We start from the raw sequence: 18,391 nt of genomic DNA on the forward strand, positions 1-18,391 counted from the left end.
CCCTGGGATTCTCCAGGCAAGAACACTGGAGTGGGTTGCCATTTCCTTCTCCAATGCATGACAGTGAAAGTGAAGTCACTCAGTTGTTTCTGACTCTTAGCGACCCCATGGACTGCAGCCCACCAGGCTCCTCCGTCCATGGGATTTTCCAGGCAAAAGTATGGAGTGGGGTGCCATTGCCTAGGGTCTCTTTTTTTCCTGACAGCCTCTTCTTTTATAGCATTAAAAATCATTTAAAAAACTACTAACCCTTTTTTTTTTTTTTTTTTTACTAACATGGACTCTACTCTGAATTCCAGACATATTCAGATTGTTTTCTTGATACCACTGTTGGATCCTTTATGGATGGGCACCTCACATCAACCCCAGTCTGGCTAGACTGTGAGCCAGTGTGGCAGGGGACATAATGTCCCCAAATTTGAGGGCAAGGATCATATATTACACTTTTCATTCCCCTAGCATCTAGAGCAATGTCCTCCTTTGGGGCGGGAGTTACTTTTCCTTCGTAATACTTCCATAGAAGGGTGGAAATTTGCACTTCACCAGAGAGAGAAAGGATGGGAACAATATTTTCCCTTCCTTTTGTGGTTATGAGATTGGGAGAAGGCATCAGGCATACTCAGTTCTTTCTGGTTTCTCTGTTTTTTGGATTGACTCAGGTTTTTCAGAATGAATGTTTCTGGTCAGCTTATATTACTATCTATATAATAAGCATGAAGGGTCTATGTTTAAAATTTAAAGATATTGATTTGGATTATGATAAATAAGTATCCTTTGTTGGTGATATAAATCCCAGTATACTTTGGATGAGTACTGATACATGTATACAAAGACTATGAAGATACAATGAGAATTAATAAAACAGTTGTGATTTATTGATTTATTTTAATTAGGCTGTGTCAGGTCTTACTTGTGGCATGCAAAATCTTTTAGAGTCATGTGAAATCTTTTGTTGGGGTGCCTGTACACTCTCTAGTTGTGGCATGCAGGCTCTGGAGCACACGGGTTCAGTAGTTGCACTACGCCGGCTTAGTTGCTTCACAGCATGTGGAATCTTAGTTCCTCAACCAGGGATGAAACCCACGTCCCCCTGCATTGCAGGGCGGATTCTCAGTCACTGGACCACCAGGGAAGTCCCTGGTTATTGATGTCTATGTGACAAAGGTACCGTACAGTTTGTATGTACTGAATCATTTCATTTTTTCTTCATAGCAACCCCTGGCGTAGGTAGTTCCACTTTACAGGTGAGGAAACAGAGGAACAGAGAAATTAAGGAAAACATTGAGGTCAATCACATATGGAATTGGTTTCAAATCCATGTCTTTCACTTAAGCTGATTTTCTGAAAACTGGTTATCATCTACATACTATATATACAGCTAGTGGGGAGAAAAACTGGTAATATCTTGGGAAAAGTATGAACGATCTTACATTGTAGAGTGAAGGAAGAATGAAGAATCCCATTTAGATTTCCTTAGGTTGATCTTCCTTATAACTTAATCTCGAAATTGTAAACCTTTTTTACTCAATTTTGTACTTAGACTGTATCCATTAATTCAGTCTCTGTGATTCATTAAGTAATTCTTGAATAAATTTTTAGTTGAAATATATTTTATGTAAGTTGTCACATGTTTTTAGGAGTGAGAAGGAGAAAAATGGCCATGACAGCTAGAGGCCGGCATGTAACCAAGGGCTTGGTGTTGCTAGAAACTGGCCTGACAATATTGCTTAGACTTGGTGTTCTTCTGTTGAAGATACACAGTTGCACAGAACATCAATATCAGACAGAGCTGCTCTGTGTCCATGGTAAATCAAGTGAAAAACAGTACTACTCCACCATCATGTCCAAACACAGATGAAACAAGAGTGTTGTCCCAGCCACAAAATAACTAACGCCCAGTTGGTAATGATTGCTGCTGCTCTGGAGAAGGCAATGGCACCCCACTCCAGTACTGTTGCCTGGAAAATCCCATGGATGGAGTCGGACACGACTGAGCGACTTCACTTTCACTTTCCACTTTCATGCATTGGAGAAGGAAATGGCAACCCACTCCAGTGTTCTTGCCTGGAGAATCCCATGGACGGAGAAGCCTGGTGGGCTGCAGTCCACGGGGTCGCACAGAGTCGGACACGACTGAAGCAACTTAGCAGCAGCAGCAGCAGCAGCCTGACAGCATTTAGTCCTGAGCAAAGCTCTGCTTCCTTAAGCTAGCTAGCTAGTGTGTGCTCAGTCATGTCTGACTCTTTGTGCCTCCATGGACTGTAACCTGCCAGGTTCTTCTGCCCATGGAATTTCCCAGGCAAGAGTATTGGAGTGGGTTGCCATTTCCTCCTCCAGGGGATCTTCCCGACCCAGGGATCGAACCTGTATCTCTTGCATCTCCTACAAGAAAGAGGTGGGTGGATTCTTGACCACTAATGCCTTCCTTAAGCCCTCCCCCAAATCAACTAATACAAGCCCAGCCTATGAGTCTTTCTTTAGTTTAGTCCCTCAGTCATGTCCGACTCTCTGCGACCCCATGGACTGCAGCACACCAGGCCTCCCTGTCCATCACCAACTCCAGGAGTTTACCCGAACTCATGTCTGTTAAGTCAGTGATACCATCCAACTGTCTTATCCTCTGTCATCCCCTTCTCCTCCTGCCTTCAATCTTTCCCAGCAGCAGGGTCTTTTGAAATGTGTTTAGTTCTTCGTATCAGGTGGCCAAAGTATTGGAGTTTCAGCTTCAGCATCAGTCCTTCCAATGAACACCCAGGACTGATCTCCTTTAGGATGGACTGGTTGGATCTCCTTGCAGTCCAAGGGACTCTTCAAGAGTCTTCGGCAACACCACAGTTCAAAAGCATCGATTCTTCGGCTCTCAGCTTTCTTTATAGTCCAACTCTCTCATCCATACATGACTACTGGAAAAACCATAACTTTGACTAGACCGACCTTTGTTGGCAAAGTAATGTCTCTGCTTTTTAATATGCTGTCTAGGTTGGTCATAACTTTTCTTCCAAGGAGTAAATGTCTTTTAATTTCATGGCTGCAGTCACCATCTGCAGTGATTTTGGAGCCCCAAAAGATAAAGTCTCTCACTGTTTCCACTGTTTCCCCATCTATTTCCCATGAAGTGATGGGACCAGATGCCATGATCTTTGTTTTCTGAATATTGAGCTTTAAGCCAACTTTTTCACTCTCGTCTTTCACTTTCATCAAGAGGCTCTTTAGTTCCTCTTCACTTTCTGCCAAAAGGATGGTGTCATCTGCGTATCTGAGGTTATTGATGTTTCTCCTGGCAATCTTGATTCCAGCTAGTGTTTCATCCAGCCCAGCGTTTCTCATGATGTACTCTGCATATAAGTTAAATAAGCAGGGTGGCAATATACACCCTTGATGTACTCCTTTTCCTATTTGGAACCAGTCTGTTGTTCCATGTCCAGTCCTAACTGTTGCTTCCTGACCTGCACACAGATTTCTCAAGAGACAGGTCAGGTGGTCCCTGGTATTCCCATCTCTTTCAGAATTCCCCACAGTTTATTGTGATCTACACAGTCAAAGGCTTTGGCATAATCAATAAAGCAGAAATAGATGTTTTTCTGGAACTCTTGCTTTTTCAATGATCCAGTGGATGTTGGCAATTTGATCTCTCATTCCTCTGCCTTTTCTAAAACCAGCTGGAACATCTGGAAGTTATGGTTCACGTACTGTTGAATTCTGGCTTGGAGAATTTTGAGCATTACTTTACTAGCGTGTGAGATGAGTGCAAATGTGCAGTAGTTTGAGCATTCTTTGGCATTGCCTTTCTTTGGGATTGGAATGAAAACTGACCTTTTCCAGTCCTGTGGCTACTGCTGAGTTCTCCAAATTTGCTGGCATATTGAGTGCAGCACTTTCACAGCATCATCTTTTATGATTTGAAATAGTTCAACTGGAATTCCATCACCTCCACTAGCTTTGTTCATAGTGATGTTTCCTAAGGCCCACTTGACTTCACATTCCAGGATGTCTGGCTCTAGGTGAGTGATCACACCGTCATGATTATCTGGGTCGTGAAACTCTTTTTTTGTACAGTTCTGTGTATTCTTGCCACCCCTTAATGTCTTCTGCTTCTGTTAGGTCCATACCATTTCTGTCCTTTATTGAGCCCATCTTTGCATGAAATAGTCCCTTGGTATCTCTGATTTCTTGAAGAGATCTCTAGTCTTTCCCATTCTATTGTTTTCCTCTCTTTCTTTGCACTGATCACTGAGGAAGGCTTTCGTACCTCTCCTTGCTGTTCTTGGAACTCTGCATTCAGATGGGTATATCTTTCCTTTTCTCCTTTGCTTTTCACAGCTGTTTGTAAGACCTCCTCAGACAGCCATTTTGCTTTTTTGCATTTCTTTTCCATGGGGATGGTCTTGCTCCCTGTCTCCTGTACAGTGTCACGAACCTCCGTCCATAGTTCATCAGGCACTCTATCAGATCTAGTCCCTTAAATCTATTTCTTACTTCCACTGTATAATTGTTAACACCTTCTTAATAAGATACTCCAGAGTTCCCCATGGTGGTGTTGACATCCCTCAATTTGATGAGTAATAAACCCAGCTAGTTTAACTATAGTAATGTGCCTGGTGTTCTATGGAGGGTATTACCAGAAGAAAGCTTATTAGTATTTTTGACTCTTCAATTTAGTATTTGAAATGTTATACTCTAATCAGGTTAGACAGCAGGGCAAAATTAGAGATAATTAAACATGTACTTATATCTGCTAAATTTTATATTTTAACTATGGCATCTTTTAAAAAAATTTATTTATTTATTTAGGCTGCGCCTTGTCTTAGTTGGGGCATGTGAACTCTTAATTAGTTGCAGCAAGTGGAATCTAATTTCCTGATCAGAGACTGAACCTGAGCCTCCTGAACTGGGAGGGCTGAGTCTTAGCCACTGGACCACCAAGAAATTCCCAGCTAAGGTATTGATATATTTTATGCTCACTACCACTGCTTAAAAAATGTTTATTGCTATGATAGCTGTTCAGTAAAATCAGTTCTAGAATTTATAATTGATGTTAAGTTATTGTAATAAAGAGAAATCCACTTATTTATAAATTCAAAGTCTGGTTAGAATTAAGAAATGAGCATGTTAAACTGATAATTATTAACAGACCTTAATTAACTCTTTAACAGAGTGAAAGAGGCCTGTAAAATGGTTTTTGTTTTTAGATTTAAAGACATTTCTGCTTAAGTTCTTTATAAAATCCTATAGCAAATTATATTATTATATATGTATTATCCCATCATTATCTTTTATTTTTTTCAGACATAAAATACTTAGGAAAACTAGGAGGTTTTAAAAAGTGACTTTTTCACTTGAAACTACTCTTTGCTGTTGAACTGTTTTGAATTTTTATTAGGAAAAGCTCTTTTGTGAAAAACTGCACTTAACTCTTCTTGGTTTGCAATATATTTTGCTAAGGCCACATTTTAAAATCAGTGTTCTTTTTGGAAGTAAATAATAAAATGAAGTTCACATTATGTACTACTTAACTGTAGTAATATAAGTTTCAACATACTTCTTTTAGGTAAAACTTGCTTTTCTACATTTCTTCAAATTATTACTGTCCTCCAAACATTAAGGGCTTCCCTGGTGGCTGAGCTGGTAAAGAATCTGTGTGCAATGTGGGAGACCTGGGTTCGATCCCTGGGTTGGGAAGATCCCCTGGAGAAGGTAAAAGCTACCCACTCAGAATTCCATGGACTGGAGAATTCCATGGACTGTACAGTGCTTGGGGTCACAAAGAGTTGGACATGACTGAGTGACTTCCACTTTCCAAACATTAAATTTTGTGGATGCCTTTTTCTTTGGCTCTCTTGGATTTAATATTGTTTACTACTTTTTTCTCATTTTTTTTCTTCTGTAAATTACATTGACTGGGTTTTGCTTTGTATCCTCTTTTAATCCTTCTTTGTACTCCCCCCCACCACATACCCCAGCTTCAATTCTTCCGTTACCACCTCAAATGAACATTCCTATCATTTAGTTCTGGATCATCTTTTGTCCTTGTCTGCCTTAATTTTTCAGATCTTCAACTATTATCTTTAAAATTATTAACTTTTAAACAAAGGTTTCTAATGTGGTCCTCTTGAATCTGTTGGAAATTTCCATCAGCTAGTTGGTCATCATCGGTGACTAACTGTAACTTAACACAGTGAAACCAAACCTTGCCAAACTACCCAGCTTCTTCTGACTTATTTCTGTCCAGGAGTCTATTAATGTTTAGTTTCCAGGACTTAAAACTTCAGTTAGCACTGGCTCCTTTCTTGCCACACATTGAATTAGTTATTAATTTTTGTGGATTTTTCAAGGATTTATTTTAAAATAAATTAGTTTCAGTGAGAAAAAGATAGTTTTTTCAAAAACTGGTGCTGGAATTTATATCCAGATTCAGACAATTGAACATTGATGACCCTGACCTTAAACATTTGAAATGGATCATGGGTATAAGATGTAAGAAATAATACATGTAAGAGAGGTGGTTATAAAACTTCTAAAAGAAAACATCATTGTTCAGTTGCTAAGTCGTGTCCGACTCTTTGTGACCCCATGAATTGCTGCACGCCAGGCTTCCCTGTTGCTTCTTGACCTGCATAACAGATTTCTCAGGTGTCAAGTAAGGTTGTCTGGTATTCCCATCTCTTTAAGAATATTCCATACTTTGTTGTGATCCACACAGTCAAAGGCTTTAGTATAGTCAATGAAGCAGAGTAGATGTTTTTTGGAATTCCTTTGGTATTTCTATGATTCAGCATATATTGGCAATTTGGTTTCTCATTTCTCTGCCTTTCCTAAATCTGGCTTGTACATCTGTAAAAGTTCTCCATTCATGTACTGTTGAAACCTAGCTTGAAGGATTTTGAGTATAATCTTTCTAACATGTGAAATGAGTGCAGCTATAAAGTAATTTGAACATTCTTTGGTATTGCTTTTCTTTGGGGTTGGAGTGAAGACTGACCTTTCCAGTCCTGTGGCCATTCTGAGTTTTCCAAATTTGCTGGCATTATGAGCGCTGGCATACTGAGTGCAGCACTTTAACAGCATCATCTTTTAGGATTTGGAAACATAGAAGAAAATATTTGTGATCTCAGGTTAGGCAAAAGTTTCTTACATATGATACAAAGGCACAAACATTTGATTAAAAATTGATGATAAATAGATAAATTAGACTTCATAAAATTTAAAAATGTTTGCTGGTTGGAACACATAACTGCACGTGTTCATAGCTGCTTTATTTATAATTGTCAAAATCTAAAAGCAACCATGCTAGCCTTCAGTGTGGGGTGAAGGAATGGATAAAACTGTGGTACATCCTGACACTGGAATACTTTTCAGTGCTATAAAGAAATGAGCTAAAAAGCCATGAAAAGTCAATGAGAAACCTTAGTAGTATGTAATAGTAAGTGAAGGAAGCCAATTTGAATAGGCTACATACTGTGTGTTTACAACCATATGACATTCTGGAAAAGGCAGAACTATGGAGACAGTAAAAAGATCAGCAATTGACAGTGGCTGGAGGGGAGGGAGAAATGAAAAGGTGGAATACAGAGTACTTTTCGGGCAGTGAAACTACTCTGTATGATACAGTAAAGGTAGATCCATATCATTATACATGTGTCCAGACCCATAGAATGCACAGTGCCAAGAATGAACCCTGATATAAACTGTGGACTGAAGGTGGTATGATGTGTCAGTAGAGATTCATCAGTTGTAACATGTGCCATTCTCGTAGAAGATATTGATAATGGATGAGAGATTACATGAGTCAGGGCAGAGGATATAAGGGAAACTTGTACCTTATGCTCCATTTTGCTGTGAACCTAAAACTGCTGTAAAAAAGTATTAAAAAAAAGAAGACATTAAGAAAATTTGAAAACAAACTTCGGACTGGGAGGAAATATTTACAAAAGGTGTTTGATGAAGGACTTGTGTCTAGCTTATATAAAAGTTTTTTCTGTTTGTTTCTTGCATCTCAATAAGAAAACAATTTCATTTTAAAAATGGGCCTGAAGATTTGAAGACTTTGGGCCAATGGTTATATATATGGATATGTGAATAAAGACGTGAAAAGATGTTCAACATCATAGTCATTGCTGCTGCTAAGTCACTTCAGTCGTGTCCGACTCTTAGCGACCCCATGGACTGCAGCCTACCAGACTCCTCCATCCATGGGATTTTCCAGGCAAGAGTACTGGAGTGGGGTGCCATTGCCTTCTCCGTCATAGTCATTAGAGAAATGAAAATTAAAGCCACAGTGAGAAACTTGAACATACCCACTAGTGAAGTGAAAGTCGTTCAGTCGTGTGCGACTGTTTGTGATCCCATGGACTATATAGTTCATGGAATTATCCAGGCCAGAATACTGGAGTGGGTAGCTGTTCCCTTCTCTAGGGGATCTTCTCAACCCAGGCATGGAACCTGGGTCTCCTGCATTTCAAATTGTTTACCAGCTGAGCCACCAGGGGAGCCCAACATACCCACTAGAATGACTGTTGAAAAGACTGAACGTACTAAGCATTAGCGAGGATATATAGCAATTGCAACTCTCATACACTGCTGGTTGGAATGAGGGGAACAGTTTCTCAAAATGTTAAAACAGAGTTACAGATGACTCAGCAGTTCCGCTCCTAGGTATTTATAAAACAAAGTTGAAAACACATGAAAGCCTCTATACAAATATTCATAGCAGCATTATTCTTAAGCAAGCTTTCAAATGGAAACAACTCAAATGTCTAGCAAGGTATGAATAGATAGAAAACATTTCCATATAATTGGATGCTATCTGCCCTGCCATCCAAGAGACACAGGAGACGTGGGTTCCATCCCTGGGTTGGGAAGATCCCCTGGAGGAGGAAATGGCAACTGACTCCAGTGTTCTTGCCTGAGCAATCCCACGGACAGAGGAGCTTGGCGGGCCACACAGTTCATAGGGTTGCAGAGAGTTGGACACAATTGAGTGACTGAACACACACAGTAGTTTAAAAAAAAAAAAAAACCAAAAAACTACTTACTGATAGATGCAATTATAAGGATGAATCTTGGAAACATTACATTAAGTGAAAGAAATCATATAGAAAAGACATCTATATGAAATTTCCAGATTAGGGAAAATTAGACAGAAAACAGATCTTTGCTGCCCAAGTCAGGGGTGGGAGTGAGGATTGACTGCAAAGGGGCATGAGAGAACTTTTTTGGGGTGATGGAAGCATTATAAAGTATGACTGTGGTGATAATTGTACTACTGTGTGGATTTACTAAAACTTCTGTTCACTTAAATGAGTGAGTTGTGTGGGATGTAAGTTATTCCTTAAGAAAACCAACAACTTTGGATTTAAAAAATCCAGGACTTACAGAAAAAAAAATTTCATGAAGTCTTAACAATAAACTGAAAAATGAATCAGTGGCAACTGATAAATATATATGCAGGGAGTGATAAAATTTGGAAATTAGCATTTTGTAGGCATCAGGAATCAAAGATTAGATCAATTAAGAATCACCAGTTGATGCTAAATCTTGGAAATTTTGTTCAGGAGCAGAATATTTGCATGATGTAAAAATACTATTTTATAGACTGCTTATTACTTATAAGGAAACAGTAGTGCAGAGATTAGTCTTGACCACCATGTGATAAAAAGTAACATCACTAGTAAAGAGCAGGTGAATGTGTGTCCATCATTGTTGACACCTTTAGGACACATCACCTATGTACTATTCTTTCTGATGATGCATAACCTGAATTTAGTCACAAAGAAACATTAGGCAAACTCCAAATAAGGACTGTTCTGTTAAAAGAGTAGGTGGTGGGTGGGCTGTATTACAAAATATTAGTGTCATAAACAACAGTAAGGTTGTAGAAATGTTCCAAAGTGATGGGTAAAGAGACATAACAGTGAAATGCTATACCTAACCTAGACTGGATCCTAGATGGAAGAGAGAGAAAAATATGGTGTAGAGGATAGTATTAGGTCAGGTGACAATGATGGAACATGGACAATAGATTAAAAAATGTTACTGAGGTTGACAAGTATGTTGAGGTTATGTAAGAAAATAATTCTTAATACACACTGAAACATTTAGGGGTAAAGAGCGCTGATATATGTAATTCATGCTGTGAATAACTTTAGAAAAAAATGTGTAAAGAGGACAAACTTGTATGCACAAAGGTAAAGCAAGAGGTACAAAATCTTAAGCAACAGAGAATGGATAAATAATATACGGTATTCTCTGTACTATTCCTTTTGTAACTTTTTTGTAAGTTCAGAATTATCTCCGAATGGTTAAAATAAATTTTAATAAAAGTGTTTTGATTTAAGGCTCAAAGGTTTTTTTTTCTGATGTGGTGGTAGTTGTTCATTTTCCTTTTTATTTCTTTTCTGATATTTTAAAGTATGTTGTAGGTTTTGGGGGGAGTTGAGATTGAAAGCTGGTAGGCAAATTTCATTCAAGCTTGTTATCAATTTGATAACTGACACTGAGAACTAAACGTAGACTAAACCTGTATGTTAATAATTAGCCTAAAGATATTCTGGTATAGCTATGCTCACTGAAGGTTTTTAAATATTAAGACTGTGATCTTTTTTAAAAGATAATTTTATTTTTGGCTGTGCTGGGTCTTCATTGCTGTGCAGGCTTTTCTCTAGTTGCAGAGAGTGGGGGCTGCTCTTTAGCTCAGGTGCTTGGGCTTCTCACTGTGGTGGCTCCTCTTGTTGTGGAGCATGGGCTCTAGGGTGTATGGCCTTGTTAGTTGTGGCTCCCAGGCTCTAGAGCACAGGCTCAGTGGTTGTACACAGGCTTAGTTACTCCAGGGCATGTGAGATCTTCCCATATCAGGGATTGAACCCATGGCTCCTACACTGGCAATCGGATTCTTTATGACTAGGCCACCAGGGAAGCCCTAAAAATTTATTAAAAAATTTTTTTTTTTATTTTTAGTATCTTCAAAATGGCTGATAATTTGGATGAATTTATTGAAGAGCGAAAAGTCAGATTGGCCAGAGACAAAGCAGAATTGGAAAGTGATCCACCGTACATGGAAATGAAGGTAAAGTTAATCATTTTCTTCCAATGTGTTTCATTAAATTGTCTCTGAAGATTACCCTCTTTAAATGCAAAATTTCTTCTTCTGGGAGTGAGAAGCTTGTTTCATATTTTAGTTTAACTGTGCTGTTGTTCTAAGTCTGAGACCCTGAACCTGGATAAGATTTCAGTAATTTTGAATGCAATTTTTCTTCTGTGGTGTTTTGTACCTCACAGTTTCTCTTCTCTCTTATTGGAGTTTTAATTAACAATTTATGTGCTTTCTAACATGATTAGGAGACTAGTTCTAATGCAAGGAATTTTCAGAATATAAATAGAATAGATGTAAAAGCAATTTCTTATATTCTTTGTGAAAAGGTTCATTTTTTTAATGAATCAGTATCTTAAACATTTTTGAAATCTACAAAAATGAATTTATAAGGATAGTTTCTTTGTGTATTTACTTTTCAGAATATAAATTTGTTAAAATGTTTCTGAAAGCAGTGTCTGAAAAAGCTTTCTTAAAACTTTTCTAGCTTTGATATTTATTGAGACTACTGGGTACTGTGCTGGGCTCAGAGAATATAGCCATGGTCTAGACAGATGTGATGCTTTCTCCCGTGGGCTCAGTGTGTGTAATGAGAAACAGTGTGTATCTTAATCTATGCCATATGGGTCATCCTAATTAGAGGAATCGGATATAATGACTTGCCCAAGACAGTCTTGATTTTCTTGTTGTTCCAGTGTCTCATCTGGTTTAGCATTTGCCCTGGACAAAGGTATCCTGGTGGAAATGATAAATAACACGGACACCATAATTATAAAATAATTGTATTCATATAGCTAACATTTATTGTGTGCTAACTATGGGTGAGGCATAAAGTCTTTAGCGGTTACACTGATACTTCACATCATGAATCTATGAGATAAGTACTGTTGTCATTTTCCAAACGAGTAAACTGGTACATAGTGACGTTAAGTATGAGACTTAGGTGACAGAATAGCAGAACTAGGCTTTGACCCCTGGCAACCTGAATCCAGTGTTTATTCTCTTAACTATCTTTCCTTCCATAGTACCTGCCATGTACAAGGTGCTGTGCCAAGGACTTTACATGTATGATAGCATTTAATCATAAAATCCCAGTGAAGTAGGCAGAATTTTTGTCTGTTTTACAGATTCCAAAAATGAGGCTTACAGGGTTAAGTAAATCGTCCAGGCATGTACAGGATTGGATTCATGTGTCCAGCTCCACATTTTATGCCCTTAACCATTCTTTAGTACTAGGACTGACAGGTTTAGGAGGGAGTTATTAGATAGCTTTAAATATAGCTTTATTATGATTTCTACTCACTCCAGTGTTATTGCCTGGAGAATCCTAGGGACAGCGTGAGCCTGGTGGGCTGCCATCTATGGGGTCGCACAGAGTTGGACACGACTGAAGCAACTTAAGCAGCAGCATTATGATTTCTAATACTATAGCAGATAGATAATAATCTTCAAGTCTTTAGGTCAAGTATCACCTATTCATTCAGGCCTTGCAGTTCCTCCGTTATCATTTCTGGGCCTCCTTACAGTTGTTCTTTTTTTTTTCCTGTTTCTCCTCTGTATCACTCACTACATATAACATAATCTAATTGTGTGTTGTATTTATTGTTTGTTATCACAGTAGTTTATAAGCTCTGATGGCAGAGATCCTTTAGTATTTCTTCACTTACCTGTTTTTGATGCCTAGGACAATATCTGGTGGGAACTCAGTGAATATTTGTTGATAAATCAGTGAGCTAAATAATAGAACATTGCAGCACTAATAAATACCTTTGAGTAATTCCTCAAACCTTACACTTAAATTTTGTTTTAAACATACTGAAATTAATTGTACATTTTTGGAATTTTTTTCCCCCACTGCTTTGTAAATATTATGTCTCTTTCAGGGAAAAGCATCAGAGAAGCTTTCTGAAAACAGTAAAATATTAATTTCCATGGCTAAGGAAAACATACCACCTAACAGTCAACAGACAAGGCGTTCTTTAGGTATGCTAAACTGAATTTAAGATATTCTTAGCAGGCTGTCATGAAGGAGCTTTGTCTTGTCAGAAAAAAGGACAATTTTTGAATTCTAGTAACTCCTTCCTTTCTGGAATCTTATATGTGACATTGTGGTCTACATATGAAATATAATGTATACTGAGAAACTTGTTCTCATTGTAACTGTTATTGTCTTGGTTATGATTTATGGAAATCATAGCCATAAGTAGGTATCATAATTGAAAATTTTGAATGGAAATTGTGTGAGAAAGTGTTAACTGTTGAATAATGGTGGACTTGCTTTTATTTAAAAATCAAAGAACTATGCTTAAAAGATAGAAAATATTACTGATGACTATTTTGAAATTGTAAATAAGTTAATATTTAGCTATATTGAGTCTTTGATTATGGTTTGGTGTGAAAATATTTGGGATACTACCTCATTTTAGCTTTTTGGTAGGTGTATTTTTTTTTTTTTAAAGAAAATATATGAATATTTAAAAATTACCTTGTGAATTACTGATGATAACTGAACCTTTTTCACATTAAAGGAGTCAAATATGATTAATCCATTTGGTTAAAGCATTTCTCATGTGGATGACTTTTCATGGCCATGAGTATACTCCTAAGTTGTTAGTTGCTTTGCATTTGTATTCTGCTAGGAGTACATGGGGATGTTGGCCAAAAGACTGCTGAATAGTTTAGTGGGCTCTCTATCTCTACTAGAAGAATGCCATACTTTTAGTATCATATATATAGAAAACCTTTTCCATTCTGAGTCTGTTACAAATTATTGGCTAATATACAGCTTTTGCAGAGAAGGCAATGGCACCCCACTCCAGTAGTCTTGCCTGGAAAGTCCCATGGACAGAGGAGCCAGCCTACCAGTAGGCTGCAGTCCATGGGGTCACTAAGAGTTGGACACGACTGAGCGACTTCACTTTCACTTTTCACTTTCATGCATTAGAGAAAGAAATGACAGCCCACTCCAGTGTTCTTGCTTGGAGTATCCCAGGGACGGGGGAGCCTGGTGGGCTGCCGTCTATGGGGTCGCACAGGGTTGAACACGACTGAAGTGACTTAGCAGCAGCAGCATACAGCTTTTGAAGGAGGAAATAGCAACCCACTCCAGTATTCTTGCCTGGAAAAATCCCATGGACAGAGGAGCCTGGAGGGTTATATAGTTCATTGGGGTTGCAGAGAGTCAGACACGACTGAGCACGCACACATGCCTGCAGCTTTAGTGAACTAAGTATTATATTTTGGTTAAGTGCCTTAATCTCTAAGGCACTCAGTTTCTTTATAACATAAAGAGGTTAGATTATCTTCTAGCCCTAAAATTTTATGAATTGAAAATTTAATTATTCTGAGAGAGTTTTTTGAAAGTTTGATAGTAGGTTCTCTCAAGCACTAAGGTGAATCACTGACTTTCTGGAGTTATGAGTTGCTTTGGAATGTGGCTGTCATGCCTTTGCAACCTGGCATCAATTATTTAAGCTCTTTGTTTCCTCATCTTAAGAATTGTGTCTATCTTAAAAGGTTATTGTGGCAATAGTTGAATATGTATGAAAAGATGATTGGTGCATTATTGATGGACAGTAAATATTAATTTCCATGACTTTTTACATTTTTAAACTAGGTTTTTTATTTATTTATTTTTTTTAAATTAGGGCCGCCCGGCCTCCGCGCAGCCCGGGCCCGGCGGGGGAGGCGCCGAGTGGCACATCGCGGGCGCCCGCCCGCCCCGCGCCGCCCGCTCACGCGCCGCCCCCCCGGCCCCCCTGCCCGGCCGCGGCAGCCATGGCCGCGCGCTCAGGTTTTTTATTTTTAAGAACTATATTAAAACTTATTCTTTATTACATTCACAGATCATGTAGAGTTTAAAGTCCAACTTAACAGATAATGACTTCTCCCTCTTCCCTAACTGGTATCCCTTATTCATTCACAGGACTTTATTTACCATTAGTGTGCTCATTACTCCTTAATCTCTATCCTAATTCCAGTTTCTTTGGTGAACTCCAGACCTATATGTCTAATGTTTTAATGACATCTGTACTTGGATGTCTTGGACTCAGAATCAACATGTGCAAAATTAACTTGACTCCTTTCAAACTTAAGTGAGCTGGTTTTGTGGTCATCTTTGACCTTTTTCCCCTTTTTGTATCCCACAGCGAATAATTACATAGTTCAGAGATTCTAACATCTAAACCTCAAATAAGTTGACTTTTCTCTAATTCCATAGAGATCATTTTATGTAGGCGTCCATTGGCTTTCACTTAGATTTTTTTTTCTGGTGTTCTTTTTGTTGTACAATCTAGCCTTCTCTATTAAGTCTCTGCACTGCCAGTTGATGTCCTCCCCCAAACCGAATCTGATCATGTTAGTCTCTATTTCAAACCCTTCAATGGATTCTTGTTTCCGTTACGGTGATTTTACTCTTTTATTACCTTTACCAGATTGTGTTGGCCATCCCTACCTTATACTCCTGTGACATTGGCTCTTCCCTTGAAGAACAGTTTTGAACTCGTTCAGCTCTCTATTTTACCCCAATAGCACCCCAGCTTTTCTGCCATTGTACGTTCATTGCTTAACACAGTGTCTGGCACTTTGGTGTTTAGAAAAGATATTTTGAATGAATGAAGTTCCCATGGCAAAAATAAGCAATTTTTTAGGTGTATGGAATTTAATTTTCTGGATTATTTTTTTTAATTGCCAACTGAAGTATAATTATTTTTGATGCACATTGAATCTTTCTAAAGAATAATAATTTGATTTTGTATCTTCGAGCATTCAGTTACTGATTTCTTGCCTGGATAATTGTGGTCTTAAGATTAGGACAAATATTTAATTTTTGATGTTAGGAAAAATGTAAAGTAACTTGGCAACAGTTTTCTGTAAGTGATTCGAGGAATTATAAAACAAACTGGTCTAAAATTTATACGTTGAATTAAGCTCAGTGACACCATACTTTGAGTAATTAAGCATAGTAGCTATCAGTGATAGGTAAACTGGCAATATTTGTTTTAGCCAACGAAGACTGTCTATTAATAGCTCATTGTACAGCTGTCATGTACTGCTGCTGCTGCTAAGTCTCTTCAGTCGTGTCCGACCCTGTGCGACCCCATAGACGGCAGCCCACCAGGCTCCCCTATCCCTGGGATTCTCCAGGCAAGAACACTGGAGTGGGTTGCCATTTCCTTCTCCAATGCATGAAAGTGAAAAGTGAAAGTGAAGTCGCTCAGTCATGTCCGACTCTTAGCGACCCCATGTACCACTACATTTTTATGATTATGTAAATTCATTTCTGTTAGACGATGATATTCATGGATAATGCTTATCCATGTAGCTCCTTCTTCCACCATTTATACCTCTGAGCAAAGGATTTGAGGAGTGTTAAGACTTCTGCAAGTCTTAATCTACAAGACTTCGCTTACTTCAAATACCAGGTGCAAGTGTGGGGTTCACGGGCCATCCTTCCTTCAGATGAACTGTTTCTACCACCTCAAGTTTGATAACTCTCTAGATGACTCCCAGAGCTCAGGAGAGTGCTGTATTTATCATTACCGGTTTATTACAGCAAAAGGATACAGATCAGCCAGCCAAAGGAAGAAACATACAAAACAGGGCCTGGTCTGGGAGGGTCCGAACGTGAAGGTTCCATCAGCCTCAGGGATGTGTTACCCTCCTAGCACATTAATAGGTGACAGTATAGAGTACTGCCACCTAGGAAGCTCACCTGAGCTTTGGTGTCTAGAATTTTTACAGGGGTTTCGTTGTATAAGCATGAATGATTTTGTCACTGTCCATGTGGCTCATTCTCTCCAGACCTCCTACTTTCCTGAGGTCAGGCTGATGTCACATGGGTCAATGGGCCAACACTCCAATTACATGTTTGATCTTTTTGGTGTGAACAGTCCCTATCTGTATTATCTCTTTAGCTTAAACCATCTAGGGACTCATTGTGAGTCACCTTATTAGTATCAACTTAGAGGTTTGTTCTGGGGACCTGTCATGAGTAACATATGATCTCATGACTCAGAAGATTCCAAGAATTTAGACGTTACCTCCCAGAGACAGAGGCTAGCTAGATTCTTTCTTATACACAGCATGTGCATGGCTTAGTTAATATATGCTGATGAAATGGTGTCATTGATAAGGAGTTGGTTAGAATTATTTAGATTTAATGAAATTATGAGAAAATCGGCTGAAAACAATCTGTAAAAGCAAATGCTGTTTTCCATTTCCCTAAACCATTTCTAGGCATAATACTTGTTATTATTTTATTTAAAAGTCCTAAACCTTTCTGACCAGCTCATTTTCATGTTTCATAAGCATTATTGATGAGAAATGCTTCCTTTAATCTTTTAAATTTAGTTCTGTTATACCTCAGTCAAAGATCATCCCTTCATCCTGTCTCTTCTTTAGAGAAGTCGAACATTTCCTTTTAGATTGGTTGAGGATTATTCTTTTCATTTTGATGTTTTATATCCTGGAAGACATTTTTAATAAGTAATACAGTAAATACTTTCAACGTTTTTTTTATATGTGTGTATTTTGACTTTACATCCATAGATTTTGTACCGCTTTTAAAGTGTAGTTCCTGGCTCAATGATAGGGATGAGAGCATTGCTGTATTTAAGGGTTTTCCCCCCTTTGTTTTTCATTAAAGAAATAAAGGAAAACGTGCACATGGTAAAAAAAAAAAAAAAATTGACACAGAAGTATATAGCATGAGAATTGATGATCCTCCTAACCTTGTCCTCTGGTTATTTAGCAGTTTCTTGTATACAGTTTCATGACTAGACTGCACACATGTGTATAACCCTCTCTTCTTTTTCTGTATATGGTAGCATAAATCCTGTTGTGCGTTTGAAGATACCACCATTTACAGTATAGGGGCATGACCATGACCTCTTGAGATTAAAAAGAACCTTGCTGTTTATTGACAGACCTGGAACAGTTATTGTCTGCTGCTAGGGTTTCCACTGCAGACTGGCTGTTGGTTGCTGTCTGGAACTTAGCTTGTAAATAGTTTCTTACACTGATAAAAAGAATGGGTCATTGTGCCTAAACTTTATATAAACCATATGGTTTATGTAGAGTACCTGCTTTCTGTCTGTAGAGTCTGGAATTTTGTTACGTACTAGGCAGAGGGTGCCTGAGTGACCAGCTCCTATTAAAAACCCTGGGCACTGAGTAGGGAGCTTCCCTGGGAGACAACACTTCACGTGTGCTGTCACGGCTTGTTGTGCAAGAATTAGGCACGTCCTGTATGATTCCACTGGGGAAGAACTCTTGAAGTTTGAACCTAGTTTACCCTGGACAGTG

The 18,391-nt window shown here is 38.5% G+C and overlaps 1 protein-coding gene across 11 annotated transcripts in view; it reads left to right on the forward strand.

Annotated features, from left to right (window-relative positions):
- The window catches only part of CSPP1 (centrosome and spindle pole associated protein 1), a 110,341-nt gene that overhangs the window by 2,849 nt on the left and 89,101 nt on the right, over positions 1–18,391 (forward strand). For 10 of the 11 annotated variants that reach the window (XM_061438906.1, XM_061438901.1, XM_061438904.1 and 7 more), the window contains exons 2-3: positions 10,954–11,062; positions 12,970–13,069. In XM_061438906.1, coding sequence (XP_061294890.1) covers positions 10,964–11,062; positions 12,970–13,069 — 199 coding nt within the window. In that variant the 5' untranslated portion in view covers positions 10,954–10,963. Of the gene's footprint in view, positions 1–4,791; positions 4,940–10,953; positions 11,063–12,969; positions 13,070–18,391 lie in introns of all 11 variants that reach the window. The other variant, XM_061438908.1, reaches the window with a different exon arrangement.

Source organism: Bos javanicus, chromosome 14, assembly GCF_032452875.1.
Source record: "Bos javanicus breed banteng chromosome 14, ARS-OSU_banteng_1.0, whole genome shotgun sequence".
Taxonomy (NCBI): domain Eukaryota; kingdom Metazoa; phylum Chordata; class Mammalia; order Artiodactyla; family Bovidae; genus Bos; species Bos javanicus.